Source organism: Arabidopsis lyrata, assembly GCF_000004255.2.
Source record: "Arabidopsis lyrata subsp. lyrata unplaced genomic scaffold ARALYscaffold_126, whole genome shotgun sequence".
In the NCBI taxonomy this organism is placed as follows: Eukaryota; Viridiplantae; Streptophyta; class Magnoliopsida; order Brassicales; family Brassicaceae; genus Arabidopsis; species Arabidopsis lyrata.
This window is the reverse complement of record NW_003302462.1, coordinates 1-13137: the sequence shown is the minus strand read 5'-3', so window position 1 is coordinate 13137 and position 13137 is coordinate 1. Positions and strand designations below refer to the sequence as shown.

At 40.0% G+C, this 13137-nt stretch overlaps 3 protein-coding genes across 5 annotated transcripts; all 3 read left to right on the top strand.

The window, feature by feature from the left end:
- On the top strand, window positions 1-1741 carry LOC9298918 (UPF0725 protein At3g44770). The gene is made up of 4 exons (XM_002862799.2): window positions 1-170; window positions 274-480; window positions 560-893; window positions 1014-1741. The coding sequence occupies exons 1-4, from the start codon at window positions 57-59 to the stop codon at window positions 1439-1441; spliced, it is 1083 nt and encodes a 360-aa protein (XP_002862845.1). The 5' UTR covers window positions 1-56; the 3' UTR covers window positions 1442-1741.
- Window positions 1742-6076: 4335 nt separating this feature from the next.
- Window positions 6077-9558, top strand: LOC9298922. 3 transcript variants are annotated; one of them, XM_021017443.1, is made up of 4 exons: window positions 6077-6359; window positions 7046-8607; window positions 9026-9113; window positions 9249-9558. In XM_021017443.1, exon 2 carries the CDS (start codon window positions 7052-7054, stop codon window positions 8498-8500), a length of 1449 nt encoding a protein of 482 aa, XP_020873102.1. In that variant the 5' UTR covers window positions 6077-6359; window positions 7046-7051; the 3' UTR covers window positions 8501-8607; window positions 9026-9113; window positions 9249-9558. The 3 variants fall into 3 exon arrangements, with proteins under 3 accessions (XP_020873102.1, XP_020873092.1, XP_020873099.1); XM_021017433.1 differs by lacking the exon at window positions 6077-6359 and adding an exon at window positions 6636-6727; XM_021017440.1 differs by lacking the exon at window positions 6077-6359 and adding an exon at window positions 6640-6708.
- A 191-nt stretch (window positions 9559-9749) lies between these two features.
- Window positions 9750-13127, top strand: LOC9298923 (glycerophosphodiester phosphodiesterase GDPDL5; the record flags this gene model as incomplete). Its single annotated transcript, XM_002862796.2, is given in 10 exon segments — window positions 9750-10305; window positions 10388-10648; window positions 10800-10909; window positions 11002-11503; window positions 11592-11633; window positions 11709-11996; window positions 12092-12234; window positions 12317-12818; window positions 12897-13117; window positions 13119-13127. Coding segments are annotated over 10 exon segments (2166 nt in total), but the record flags the coding sequence as incomplete, so codon positions are not given.
- Between the last annotated feature and the right edge of the window lie 10 nt (window positions 13128-13137).

The window sequence follows — 13137 nt, the reverse complement described above, 5'->3', positions numbered from 1 at the left end:
TATAGGAACAAAAAAGAAAAGAGAGATACAGAAATCCCTAGATCGAAAGAAAGAAGATGGCGGATACTCTGCGGCGGATGTTGGAAAGCGGAAAGCTAACGGACGAACAATGCCAATCTATATTGAGGGCAATAGATTTGGATGAAGAGATGGGTGGATGCACATCTGAGGTATTACTTTTGGCCCATGGCGATTGTAATTTGTATTTGATGATCCGATTAGGTTTAGGTATTAGATTTCCCAAACCAACTCTCCTTGCTGTATCATCATCAGATCACCCCTGTCGATAGTAGAAAAAGGAAAAAGATAGCGATTCAAGGAACAAATGAGGAAGAAGAAGTCGACAACCGGAAATCTCTGCCGCAGTTGTTGGACATGCGGAAGCTACCTAATGAAGAAAAGAAACGTATTTTTTGCCAATATGAAGAACTAGGGGTTGAAGAAGACATGGATTACATTAGGCAAATCGCATATACTCAGGTAACCCCTAATATTTTTATTTTTATTTGGCTCCCCCATAGATTCTATTGTAATTTTGTTATTTTTTTATTGGGTTTAGGGTTTCGATTTCAAGCCTGACGTTTGTATCCCACGTCTTAAAGGATACTCACCATTTTATTTTGGCGAAAACGAAGAACAACCACCTACCGAAATGGTTCTCTACGGCCGTTTGGGAGTTCATTGGTTCAACTTTGAGCAGAAAAGGAAGTTGAAGTTCATACGCATACCAAAATTGAATACCGAACATCCCTTTTCTTTTTCTTACTTTATTACTGTCGAGGTTAAAGATGATGATGCTGCTGCTGCTGATTCTCTCACTTTGCAAACTCTGGTCAGGAGACCTTCCTTTCCCGAGTTGAAACTCTTGATGGAACGCTGCAGAATCAAACCAGGTCTTCTTTCTTTATATTTTATTTAGCCTACCAATTGAACAAAGAAAGAAAAGAGATTTGGTTTTCTAGCAGCTACTCACGAGTCACAACTTTTTGTTTGTTTCTCTCTTTCTTTTGTAGCGGAAATATCAGACCACTCGTTTAACTGCTTCTATCTGTCTTTCCGAGGATGTATGCCTACCTTTTTGTCGGAACTACCAGAAGAAGCTGATGATGATGATGGTGTTAGATTCTACGAGGTTCAGGCCAAGGACATTGATAATAATGATTGGCTTCGTCTCTATACCGAGTTTGCACTTTTCCAAGTTTGCGAGGCTGGATCTCATTCTTTCCTGCCCAAGGAGATGAATATAAAGAAGATACTTGTGGAAACCCGAGAAACTCATACTGACCCGTCTCTCAAGCTCGAGTCTATGAATGCTATCTTCCACATAAGCTTCAGGGCCAACAGTTGCGACTACACATCGGTAGTAAGGAGAACTACCGATGAGATTTCAGGACATATGTTCCTCGAAGTTGAAAATTTCTCTCCACAAGTTCCTTCATGAGAGGATCAAAGTTGGTGGTAAACCCGGTGCACTCTGTGACTCTGTTACAATCACTCGTGAGAAGAACAAGATCACTGTCACTTCTGATGGGAAATGTCGTTTAGCTATCCTATGCTTTCTAATCCACTTAACTATATCTATGATCTTGTATTTGTGTTCTATCGTATCAAACACTTAACATTTTGTTTGTGTGTTTCTGTTGACGATTTCTATGTAACGTTATGTTGTTGTGTTTTAAATTTGTCTTTTATCATTTTCCTACACGTTGCAACTCTAATCAAACTTTGCCGTTTGTTCTCTTTTCGTTGGAATTTTTGAAACACAGAAGATAATCTAATCATGTTCATCACAATGCACCAGACTCTCTCTAGGAAACTTAACTACTGGTTTGGAAACCTTTTCTATATTTTCAAAGCAAATTCTTATCAGAGTACAGCTTAGATTTTAATTTTCCGGTTAGTATATGCTACAACTGTTCTCCTTGTGTTCTTTCAGCTTTGATCTATCCCGAGCTATCCACTGATCACAGCCCGAAAGTGGTAAATAGTTCAGCTGCTGCAAAAGATAAGCTAATCCATTTGCCTTTTGAGAAGAAGTCGCTGTATTGGAAGGCATGTGAGTCGATGGAAGGTTACAAATCCGTGCCACAACGACCTCACTTCAACCTACCGACGATACCCGAGAGCGGTCGGCTATTGGCATGATGGCGAGCTATTACGCGTTGCTAGACCAAGTCAGAGACGTGAAGCTCGATGACTCTACTACCAAACTCAACGAGCTGATCAGTGTCTCCTTTGCTAAACTAGAAAAGTATGTCTTTCGACACTGCAGCTCCTCAATCACGGATTGACAAATTGTTGTCTTTAAACAGACGTGCGAGCAAAGAAAGCTGAAGAACAGAAATGTTTCGAGGATAAGATTGAAGAGGCAGAGAGCGGAAGTCTCAAGTTAGACAAAGAAAGAGCTGGAATAGAAAAAGAAAGAGCTGAGTTGTAACGTAGGTTTCTTGAGCTACAGAGACGAGATGAGGTTGCGAAAAAGACGAACGAATACTTTGATAAAAAGATTGTTGAAATGAAAGCAAGTGTAGGAGTGATTGAACAAGAGACTGAAGAAGTGACTGAAGCTCAAAGAATTTTGTCTGCTCCATGGTAATTAGCTAAAGAAGTAAACCAAACCTGTTGAGATTTATGCAATCTCTCCAGCCTCAAGCTTTCTCCCTGCAAGTCATCACCATCTATATACTGAACCAAGCAAGCTTCCATTCGGAGAGGATAAAGGGAAAGAAGGAGAACACTATTCATTTGTTGACCCGGTCATGGGCCACTACATCCGGTTGGGATCTTTCGAACCCTAACTTCATTATCAAGAGATGATACATATGAGAAGAGATTCACACTCAAGAAATCACTCTTCTCTCACCAAGAAAACCTACCCGAAGCTTATATGCTTCTTACATGTTTTCTACATCTCTACTTGCCCCATTTTGTCTCACACACTCTCTCACAATGGCTGGGAGCAACAGCTCCCCTTAGGAGGCAAAACGCCTCTCACTTGTGTGCTACGGATCCGCTGGAGTTAAGGCCTCCTCTTAGTCTCTCACATCCGCTGGAGACTTGTCTTGGAAGAGCCAAGGAACATTCTCCTCTATGTTAGCATCAATGCTTCTTGGAGCCAAGGAACATTCTCCTCCTATTGTTGAAACACTCTCTTTGACTTAGAATGCAAAAACATAATAAACTCTTCTCAAGTTAGATCATATTCCAACAATCTCCACCATGAGCTAATCTTGAAATCTCCTTGTGAATTGCCCCTTTAGAGCCTTTGACATATGGCTCTAGACTTGCCACCTTGATCCTCCTTTGAACCTGCATATGTATGAACATACACACACAACACCTTAGTGGAATAATAATAATAATCCACAACACCATCAATAACCCAACAGAACGTTTGATTTGCTCCAAACGTGTAATATACTTGTCTTCTCCTTGAGTTGCATAACCAGCCCATAAAATCCATATGACCAAGCCAACTTATCATTGATCCTCTTGTATTGAACTTACATTCAACACGCTTCCGCTGTGATACTTCACACGGTCAAACGATCCTGAGATGACTAGCAACCCATAAGTTCCACCACTTATGAACCATCCAATCACACATTCTCCACCATGGCTTCTGTAAAAACCCCAAGAACGTCTTCAGTGATTGAAGAACCATATAACCCTCTGCAAAAAACGTGATTCCCTTGCTATAGCTCCTATGATTTACTCATGTGCACTGAGATCGAGATCCTCTGAATTTCCTTAAATCAATTGCAGAAAACCGATTAATCAACTTAGCCTCAAACTTGAAGCTCTTCAATTCACTATGTCGTCAATCTCTCCAATAGCTTAGACCATTTTAGAATTGCCCTCTACACACCATGTTTAATAAAACATACCTTGGACACAACCCTTGTCCAATCCTTCTGTAACCACAAAACTTATCACCAACAGATGTTAATCACTTCCGGCGATCTTTATCTTGTCTCATACCAACAGAACCTTGTGATACCCTTGAGCCACGTCCTCAAATCCCCTTACACATCAACTCTAGAACCCTTGACGTCACTCTTAGCTGTAGACACACCTGCAAAACCCGCAGAAACTCCACCAAACAACTCGAACCATGCACCATTCAATATCAGACTTAAACCGAAGTCTCTTCTTCTTAATCATCACATGATACTTGAAGACTCTTCTCTTGAACGTCCATAATGTGTTCTTTCCTTGAGAGCATACTTACACAAACTCCCCTTTGGTGTAGACAAACGACCTCAAGACATCTTAGTTGTTATCCTCCAAATGCATCTTCGATTTCTATGCATTTTCGCCCTTTCTAGGACCCTACATTTCCAGAAGCTAACCACTAGCTTAATGTGTTGTGTATCAAGCTAGATACACACCATTCTCGCATCACTAGCACTTGTCCCCATTTCGTTTCTTCCTTCTGAGAATCCCTCTGTAATATCAACAAACTTCAGCCAAAAAATGTAAGAGTCTTCTTACCCTTGGATCTTGAACGTGTTGATTTGCACCATTCTTGACTTCCCTTTCTTTTTAGTAAACAGGACATGTACCCACAGTGGCTTCTGTAGCTTTCCATCTCTTCGGTTGAACGCAACCTCCACGGAAAAATGGCTCCACCAGAACCATAATAACCATTGGATGTTAATTCGTCTCTATAAGCTCAAAACACCTTTCTAAGTTCAGCCACTCTTCACTGTCACATTGCTCCACTGTTACCCAAAAGAACCACCAAGAACAATCCTTTAAAACCTCTGCAGCCTTGTCACCTCTACTTGGAGCCTTCTTCATGATCTAATGATGTAGCAACATTTTTTGACACATCATCAAACCATACCTCAATCTCATACTTCAAATCTTGTATTTTCCTCTAGCAAAACTACCATACACTTCCCTTGTACCGCTGTTCAAAAGAACAGAACACGCCGCCTAACACCCTTTGGCTAGGAAGACTTTCGACTCAAGTAAGTAGTACAGTTAATCGCTTACCATCAGATTCTCCTTCTTGTCACTTGAATAACTGATCAAAAACACAAGAAATACCCTCTGAGAAATCAATGCTCCACCCGAGATGAGATTCCTTGTTCCTTAAGTAACAAGTCACCACGTGTTATTACGAACACAAACTTGTACCGAACAAGAATCTCTGACGCTGCCACTACCTTGTCAAGAGAATTCGTTCTCAAGACAAGTAAATCCGCACACTGCCCAGCTTACTCCAAACAAAATGCTAACCAAAACCCCGCTGCATTCCCTCTGAAAATAGCAGCCTTGTAGCTTCGTCTGAAGACCCACTTCTGTAGATTCTCTCTTTCAAAAGATCAACCGCTACTCACGAAGATGGGCAGTGACGCAGTGATATCTTGTTATTATCCGCTACCCAAGAAGACCCACTTCGAGACATCTTGTTATTATCCGCTTATACTGATAACAACACTGATACAACAACAAGCTTCCACTGTTCCCGCACAAACTCTCGTTACAGAATAAACTTCCTTCTCGGAATTACCCAACTCTGATCTGCAAGACTGCAACTGTAGTTTGACACCATCTGCAACTGAAAACTTACCACACTGAAACTTGGCCAATTCTTTGTGGAAAAAACAGAATGTTGGCTTTGTGTCCCAACTAACTCTCAAACTATCAATTTGCAGAACTTGGGAATCTTAAATTTCAAGACATCACACAAAATCTTGTGATAATCCCTATATGTAATATACATATAAGACTGGAATACTAAGGCCCATAATGCAACAAACTACGCCTTGGACTGTTATTCCTCTTGGGCCGCTTCTTGTTTTATTTTCCAGCCCAATAAGACTTTTCACCTTTTTTGTTGACACTTCAGAGCAAAACTCAAATCGAATACTAATTTTTCTTACATTGTGACTTAACGTCTCTTCTCAGTTCTCACCTTCGACAAAGAAAACCTAACTATTTAATCACTTTTTCAGCTTTGGTTTTAGCATCTCCACAAGGTATGAACTTCAATCTCTATTTCAATGGTGGTTATTGGTGATTAATCCAAAATTTCAAGAGATAACAAGACATCACACAAAATCTTGTGATAATCCCTATATGTAATATACATATAAGACTGGAATACTAAGGCCCATAATGCAACAAACTACGCCTTGGACTGTTATTCCTCTTGGGCCGCTTCTTGTTTTATTTTCCAGCCCAATAAGACTTTTCACCTTTTTTGTTGACACTTCAGAGCAAAACTCAAATCGAATACTAATTTTTCTTACATTGTGACTTAACGTCTCTTCTCAGTTCTCACCTTCGACAAAGAAAACCTAACTATTTAATCACTTTTTCAGCTTTGGTTTTAGCATCTCCACAAGGTATGAACTTCAATCTCTATTTCAATGGTGGTTATTGGTGATTAATCCAAAATTTCAAGAGATAACAAGACATCACACAAAATCTTGTGATAATCCCTATATGTAATATACATATAAGACTGGAATACTAAGGCCCATAATGCAACAAACTACGCCTTGGACTGTTATTCCTCTTGGGCCGCTTCTTGTTTTATTTTCCAGCCCAATAAGACTTTTCACCTTTTTTGTTGACACTTCATAGCAAAACTCAAATCGAATACTAATTTTTCTTACATTGTGACTTAACGTCTCTTCTCAGTTCTCACCTTCGACAAAGAAAACCTAACTATTTAATCACTTTTCAGCTTTGGTTTTAGCATCTCCACAAGGTATGAACTTCAATCTCTATTTCAATGGTGGTTATTGGTGATTAATCCAAAATTTCTTGTCTCCATGCTTCATATTGTTGAAATCTTGCATGATTATGCTAGAATTACTGGATATGTGTTGGGTATTCGTTGGATGCCATGAATTTTGATTTCAAAAGAATATTTTGTGGAATTAACATGAGGTTAGGGACTGCGTTGACGAATTTTGGGGAATTTGGTCTTCATTGTCTCAACATTGTGCATTTGATCTCCTGTAACATGATGAAAGCACAATGCACAAATTCCACAAATCTCTAACTTGCACCTTCTTGAATGTAGGTGAGAATGGGGAAAACCGGAAATCGAACTAGCGGGAAAGGGAAATTGGTAGCTAAGCGCACAACAAGAGCTTCGCCAAGAACTAGTAAAGCAAAGAGTACTCAGCAGGACTCACTCAATTATCGTCCTTACTTCGCCCAAATCAAAGTAGTTCCTACACGGTACACAGATGAGGCAACTTTAGAAAGACTCCATCTTTCACAGACTGTGAGCACTCTTTTTGAGAAGATGGGCCTCTCCGATTTCGTTAATAAGAGACATCTCACGTACACGGAGCTAACAAAAGATTTCTTGGCCACTGTTGAAGTTCTCCAAGAGCCTGATTGTCGTCTAACTGGGAAAAACGGAGCAATTCATTTCGTCGTCGCCAATGAGAATCACATCGTTACATTTGATGATCTAGCAAACATTTTTGGGCTACAAAAGGGGTTTGAAATGAAGTATTCTAAGGTGCAAGATCCGCAACAGTATTGGGATGCAATTGGTGGCACAGGGAGGTATAACTCAGGCAAGGTCAAAGCCGCTCAACTTCGACATCCTGCGGTTCGATACGCACACAGAGTATTAGCTAACACGTTCTTTGCGAGACAATTTACGAACAACGTGAGGACAGAGGAGATGCATCTTCTCTATACTGGGTTGGAAGGTACCACTTGGAGAGATGTACACATGGGATCAGTTCTTGGCCACCATCTAGCATCCTACAAGCAATGGGCTAAAGAAGCGTCAACAAAATTGAAAGTGAATGTGAAAAGAAAGAAGCCAACCATAAGCATTGGAGGAATCATAACACCAATCTTGGATTTTGTTGGCATCAATCTCTCCAAACATAAGTATACTGATGGAGTTCGCACCATAGACGAGTTTTACCTCTACAAGTGCGACATACTTGCAGGAAGAGTGCATGATAAGGTTGCCTACAACCTTGAGCTCCCCAACACACAGAAAGTGATGGTACTTCTACCAAACTGGAGCATTACTACAGCTAGCGTTGATCGACGCCTACAGTTCACACCTTCAAGCGAGCACCACTTTGTACAAAGCCCGAATAACATGCTTGTACCTATCACATCAACGCTAGGTGTGACTAGTGATAATGGAAGCGATGGAGAATCACAAAATGAAGACGATTGTGAGGATCCAACTACCTCCACAGCTGCTCCTAGTTTTACCCTTCCTCCACTAATAACTCAAGCTAAGTCCAAAATGGATAAGTGGACTTTCGAGGTTGCAACCCAACAGCAAGAGCAACTAAACTACATGCGCAAGCAAATGGAAACTACTCAAGGGGAATTAGCTGAGGTACATGTCATGCCAGGGAAAAGTGATCCGACAGCTCAAACGATTGGTCAAAGCCATGCAACCTTCAACTCCCAAACGAAAGTTGGTCGCATCCTCACATCCTTGAGGTTATTATCCCTGAGCCTACTCGATACTCCTCTGTTGATCCTCTAAACCCATCACGGTACACCAACCATGGAGATCCGGTTCCCCGTGAGTATCCCTCTCTAGAGGATGATGATGATGATGATGCCCTCGCATTATTCCTCACCTTTGATCGGGTTAGGTCTCTCATCCTTTGTATATATCATTATTTCATTTTGTACTTTCCTTTCATTTTCCCTCGGGATTACTTTCACACCGGGCCAGTGTAAGTAAGTCTGGGGAGGGTGATTACTGATCAGTGTTGCATTTTTTTTTTTTTTGGTGTTTTCTTTGAGTCATTTTGATGTCATTCTTTTAGTCGTTGAGTCTGTTTTATCGAGTCAAAAATCGTGTCAATAAACAAGGTTGATAATTGAAGGGTGGTGTCTTATTTGAGTTGTAAGATGTTGTAGTTGAGTTGATTCCTGATTTTAATTAGTGTTCTTGCCATTGATTGACAATAGAACCAACCTCAAAGACAAAACAAGCTTGCAAAATCGATTTTCATTATCTCTGGTGACTGAAACTCATCTGAAAGTTTATTTTTCGATACAGTCATCGCAGCTGCTCTCACACTAGTCATGGGACAGCGTTACTTGCTGACTGGAAAGATTATGCCGGCTGGTTTGGTTGCTGGGATCAGGTAAAAGTTTCCTCTTTTCTCCTTTCCTTCTATGAACCACTGGCTAGGCTATCTATCTTTGTTTCGGTCCAAGATTTGGTATTTTGAGCTTTTTTACACCATTCACTTAACCTAAGAACCATATCTGTATTGCAGTGCTCTCATGACCTGTTTTTACGTATACAAGATCGCTACTGGTGGCAATAAATTCCCATCAAAAGCTGAATGATGGTTATGCAACTCTGGTTTTTCGTGGATGCAGATGATACTCTCTGTTGTTGAATTTGTCGATTAAAAATCTCTTTGGTGTAGACAATGCTGCTGTCATAATGCCTTAATAGCTTGTATTAGTCAAAGAACTGCATATGGTCTTGTGTGTTTCTGAGATTAGTGTCTTGTCATCGTGTTTTTGTAACCACAAACTGTTTTGAGCCATACTATATATGAGATATCTGACGTTTTGATACACACTTGGGATCTGAGAATGAGAACATCGTAAAACAAAATAGAAGTTGATCCTCAAAACTTCTTTGTACCTTGGTGTCATCAAAACAAAAAATCTTGAACTGTGTTTGATCTCTCCTTAAAGTATATATATTGATTCATGACTGCAGTGACGAAGGCATGCAAGACTCTTTTGCGAGAATATGGAAACCAGAGCCAAGCTTAAGACTCTGTGCGATGATTCTTTTGCAGAAGTTGGAGAAAGGGTTGTGCCCTGATGAAAAAGGAAACTTAAGCTAAAGGTCCATCAATGGAGGTGACACATAGTTTTAGAAAATGTGCTTTTCTCATGCTAGAAATGTTATGGAGAACCAATGTGCTCTTTGGAAAAACTTGTCATGCTAGTATTCTTTACTTTAACCAGGTGACAGCTAAGATAACTTCTTTTTGACCCCATTTCCAATATAGCAACGTTCTTCTCACAAATATAGAAAAACTGCAATTAATGCTACTGCAGAGTCTGATTACGTTTTAAGCTAAATTTTCCATTCTTAGGACGTGGTAGATTGTGTAGATTATTGCTAAACAGCTCATGAGTTCAATAATTCACTTATTCTTCACTCCATCTTCAGCAAAAAAAAAAAAAAAAGTAAGAAGAAACACTGAAAGCTCTCCACTACCATGGCGTGCCCTAGAGTGATTTTTCTGATTCTGATCAAGTTCTTCATACTACAGACTGCTTTATCAAGTTCTTGGAAAACATTAAGTGGTTAGAGACAGAGTTCTCTCACTTTTTCTGTACTTGACTTTTTCATAAATGTTCTTACAGTTTCTTGATGTGTTTTTGGCAGGGAAACCTCCGGCTGTGATTGCTCGAGGCGGATTCTCTGGTATGTTTCCAGATTCCAGTATTCAAGCATATCAGTTGGTGAATATAACAACTTCACCAGAAGTAATGCTCTGGTGTGATCTTCAACTAACAAAGGATGGTGTTGGAATCTGCTTTCCAAATCTGAATCTTCACAATGGTTCTAATGTCATAAGCATTTACCCAAATTACAAAGAAAGGTTTTCTGTTGATTTCACATGGAAGGAACTCTCTGATGTGAAATGTAAGTGCTTCTAACTATATCTCGTTTCTTTAAACCCTCTTCTAGTAAGTGAAGCTTTCTGAATTAAAATGTTCAATCTTGTGGAATAGCAACTCTGCAAATGTTTCATTTCAACATTTCTGACTGTAACTCAAGTTTTTCCCCTCAACAGTGGCCCAGGGTGTTATCTCAAGACCAGAAATATTCGATGATGTTTCCTCGATATTGCCTATTGAAGAAGTAGCAAAGTTGACAGCTTCAGGCCTCTGGTTGAACATTCAGGTATAATGTATATACTCTATTATCGCTCAAAGTCTTTTCCATAAGATCAATAAGTAATTTTCTTCCTCTACTTGTCGTCTCTACACTTATAGGACAGTGCTTTCTACACGCAACACAATTTGAGTATGAGAAACTCTGTTATCTCTCTATCAAGACGCCTGATAGTTAACTTCATATCTTCTCCAGAGATCAGTTTCCTGAAGAGCATGAAAAACAGTGTCAAGCCGACTGTGACAAAACTCATCTTTAAGTTTCTAAAACAAGACGACATAGAACCCTTCACCAACCAATCTTACGGCTCTCTTGCCAAGAATTTAAGTTATATAAGAACCTTTTCTTCTGGAATTCTTGTTCCAAAATCTTACATATGGCCCGTTGATTCAGCTCTTTACCTACAACCCCACACGTCGCTTGTAACAGATGCTCATAAAGAAGGTTTACAAGTTTTCGCCTCGGAGTTTGCCAATGATTTTGTAATTGCTTATAACTACAGCTATGATCCAACGGCTGAGTATTTATCTTTCATTGACAACGGAAACTTCTCGGTTGATGGTTTCCTATCAGACTTTCCGGTGACTCCATATCGAGCCATCAGTAAGTAAAAAGAACTCAGTTTTTCTGTCTCTTCCTCGATCTTTGCATAGCATATAACTCCATTTATGATTATTGTTTGCTTTCCAAGATTGTTTCTCTCATTTGGACACCAAGAAAGCTAAGGAGCAAGGTAATGCACAAGAGAAAACTATATACACATGATTTTTAAATCGTTTAGTTGCACTTTAACCGTTATGCCTTGCAGCTAAGATAACTATTATCTCGAAGAATGGAGCGAGTGGAGATTTCCCGGGCTGTACTGACTTGGCGTATCAGAGAGCTGCAACCGACGGGGCTGACATTCTTGATTGCAATGTCCAGATGTCTAAAGACAAGATTCCCTTTTGTATGAGCTCCATTGATCTTATAAACAGCACTAATGTCATCGAAACAAGCTTTAGAAATCTGTCATCAGTAGCTTCAGAGATTCAACCACAGAGAAGTGGGATCTACACTTTCAGCCTGACCATGTCTCAGATACAAACCTTGAAGCGTAAGAGCCAAAACTACAAAGTAAAATCAAGATTCAGTATAAAGACTTTGAATGAAGATTATATCTGAATTGGCTTTGTTCACCCTTTATTGCAGCCACTATTTCGAATCTTGAAAGGGACTCTGGTTTATTCAGAAACCCAAGAAACAAGAAGGCTGGAAAGTTTCTTACATTATCCGAGTTCTTGTTTCTTCCAAACCATTACAGCTCTCTCTTAGGCATCTTGATAGAAGTGGAGGTGGGAGTTCTGCTGCAAAGCTTGTGTGTAAATAAGAACAACACATGACTCTTTTCTTGATATAGCATTTTCCGTTTCTTAGAATGCAGCTTATTTAGTGGAACATCAAGGAATAAGCGTGGTCGATGCGGTACTAGATGAATTGAAGAGAGCTACTAATCAGCAAAACAAGACAAGTGCAAGAACAATACTGATCCAGTCTACTGATAAGTCTGTCTTGATGAAGTTCAAGGAGAAGAACAAAATGAATCATGACGAGCTAGTCTATAGAGTCGAGGAAAACATCGGTGATGTAGCAGATTCGGCGATCAAAGACATCAAGAATTTCGCAGGCTCGATTGTCATCAGTAAGAAATCAGTCTTTCCCTACGTAGGGTTTATCACCCTTACGCAGGGGACAAATGTTGTTTCAAAGCTAAAATCAAGCGGGCTTCGTGTTTACGTAGAAAGATTTAGCAACGAGTTTGTAACTCAAGCATTTGACTTTTACGAGGATCCAACGTTGGAGATAGACTCTTTTGTCCGCGATATCCAAATTGATGGCATCATCACTGACTTCCCAGCAACCACTGCAAGATACAGAAGTAAAAATATAGTCTCATCTTCTCTCTATTGCTTCTTTAACTTTCCTTGCGCCAATCTGAGATAATATTTGATTGCAGAGAACCAGTGTTACGGCAAATTTGTTCTGCCTGAAACCGGTGAGCTCAGAACTTTCGGGAATCCATTGCTTCTTCCACCAGCTGAAGCTCCATATCCATTACTAGGTGACTCAGATGTGACGGAACCACCATTGCCTGAAGTAAGAAGTCAGCCTCCTGCTTTTTCACCATCAAAGGCAGAGGAAAAAGCAATAGAAGTTCCCTTTGCATTTATAGCCATGCGCCATTCTTGTGAGCTTCT

Excerpts from the sequence above, each read along its gene's own strand:
- LOC9298922 (XM_021017443.1), top strand. The coding sequence starts at position 7,052 with ATGGGGAAAACCGGAAATCGAACTAGCGGGAAAGGGAAATTGGTAGCT.
- LOC9298918 (XM_002862799.2), top strand. The coding sequence starts at position 57 with ATGGCGGATACTCTGCGGCGGATGTTGGAAAGCGGAAAGCTAACGGAC. Across the intron at positions 171-273 it reads TGGGTGGATGCACATCTGAG|ATCACCCCTGTCGATAGTAG; the intron begins GTATTACTTTTG and ends TATCATCATCAG. Across the intron at positions 481-559 it reads GGCAAATCGCATATACTCAG|GGTTTCGATTTCAAGCCTGA; the intron begins GTAACCCCTAAT and ends TATTGGGTTTAG.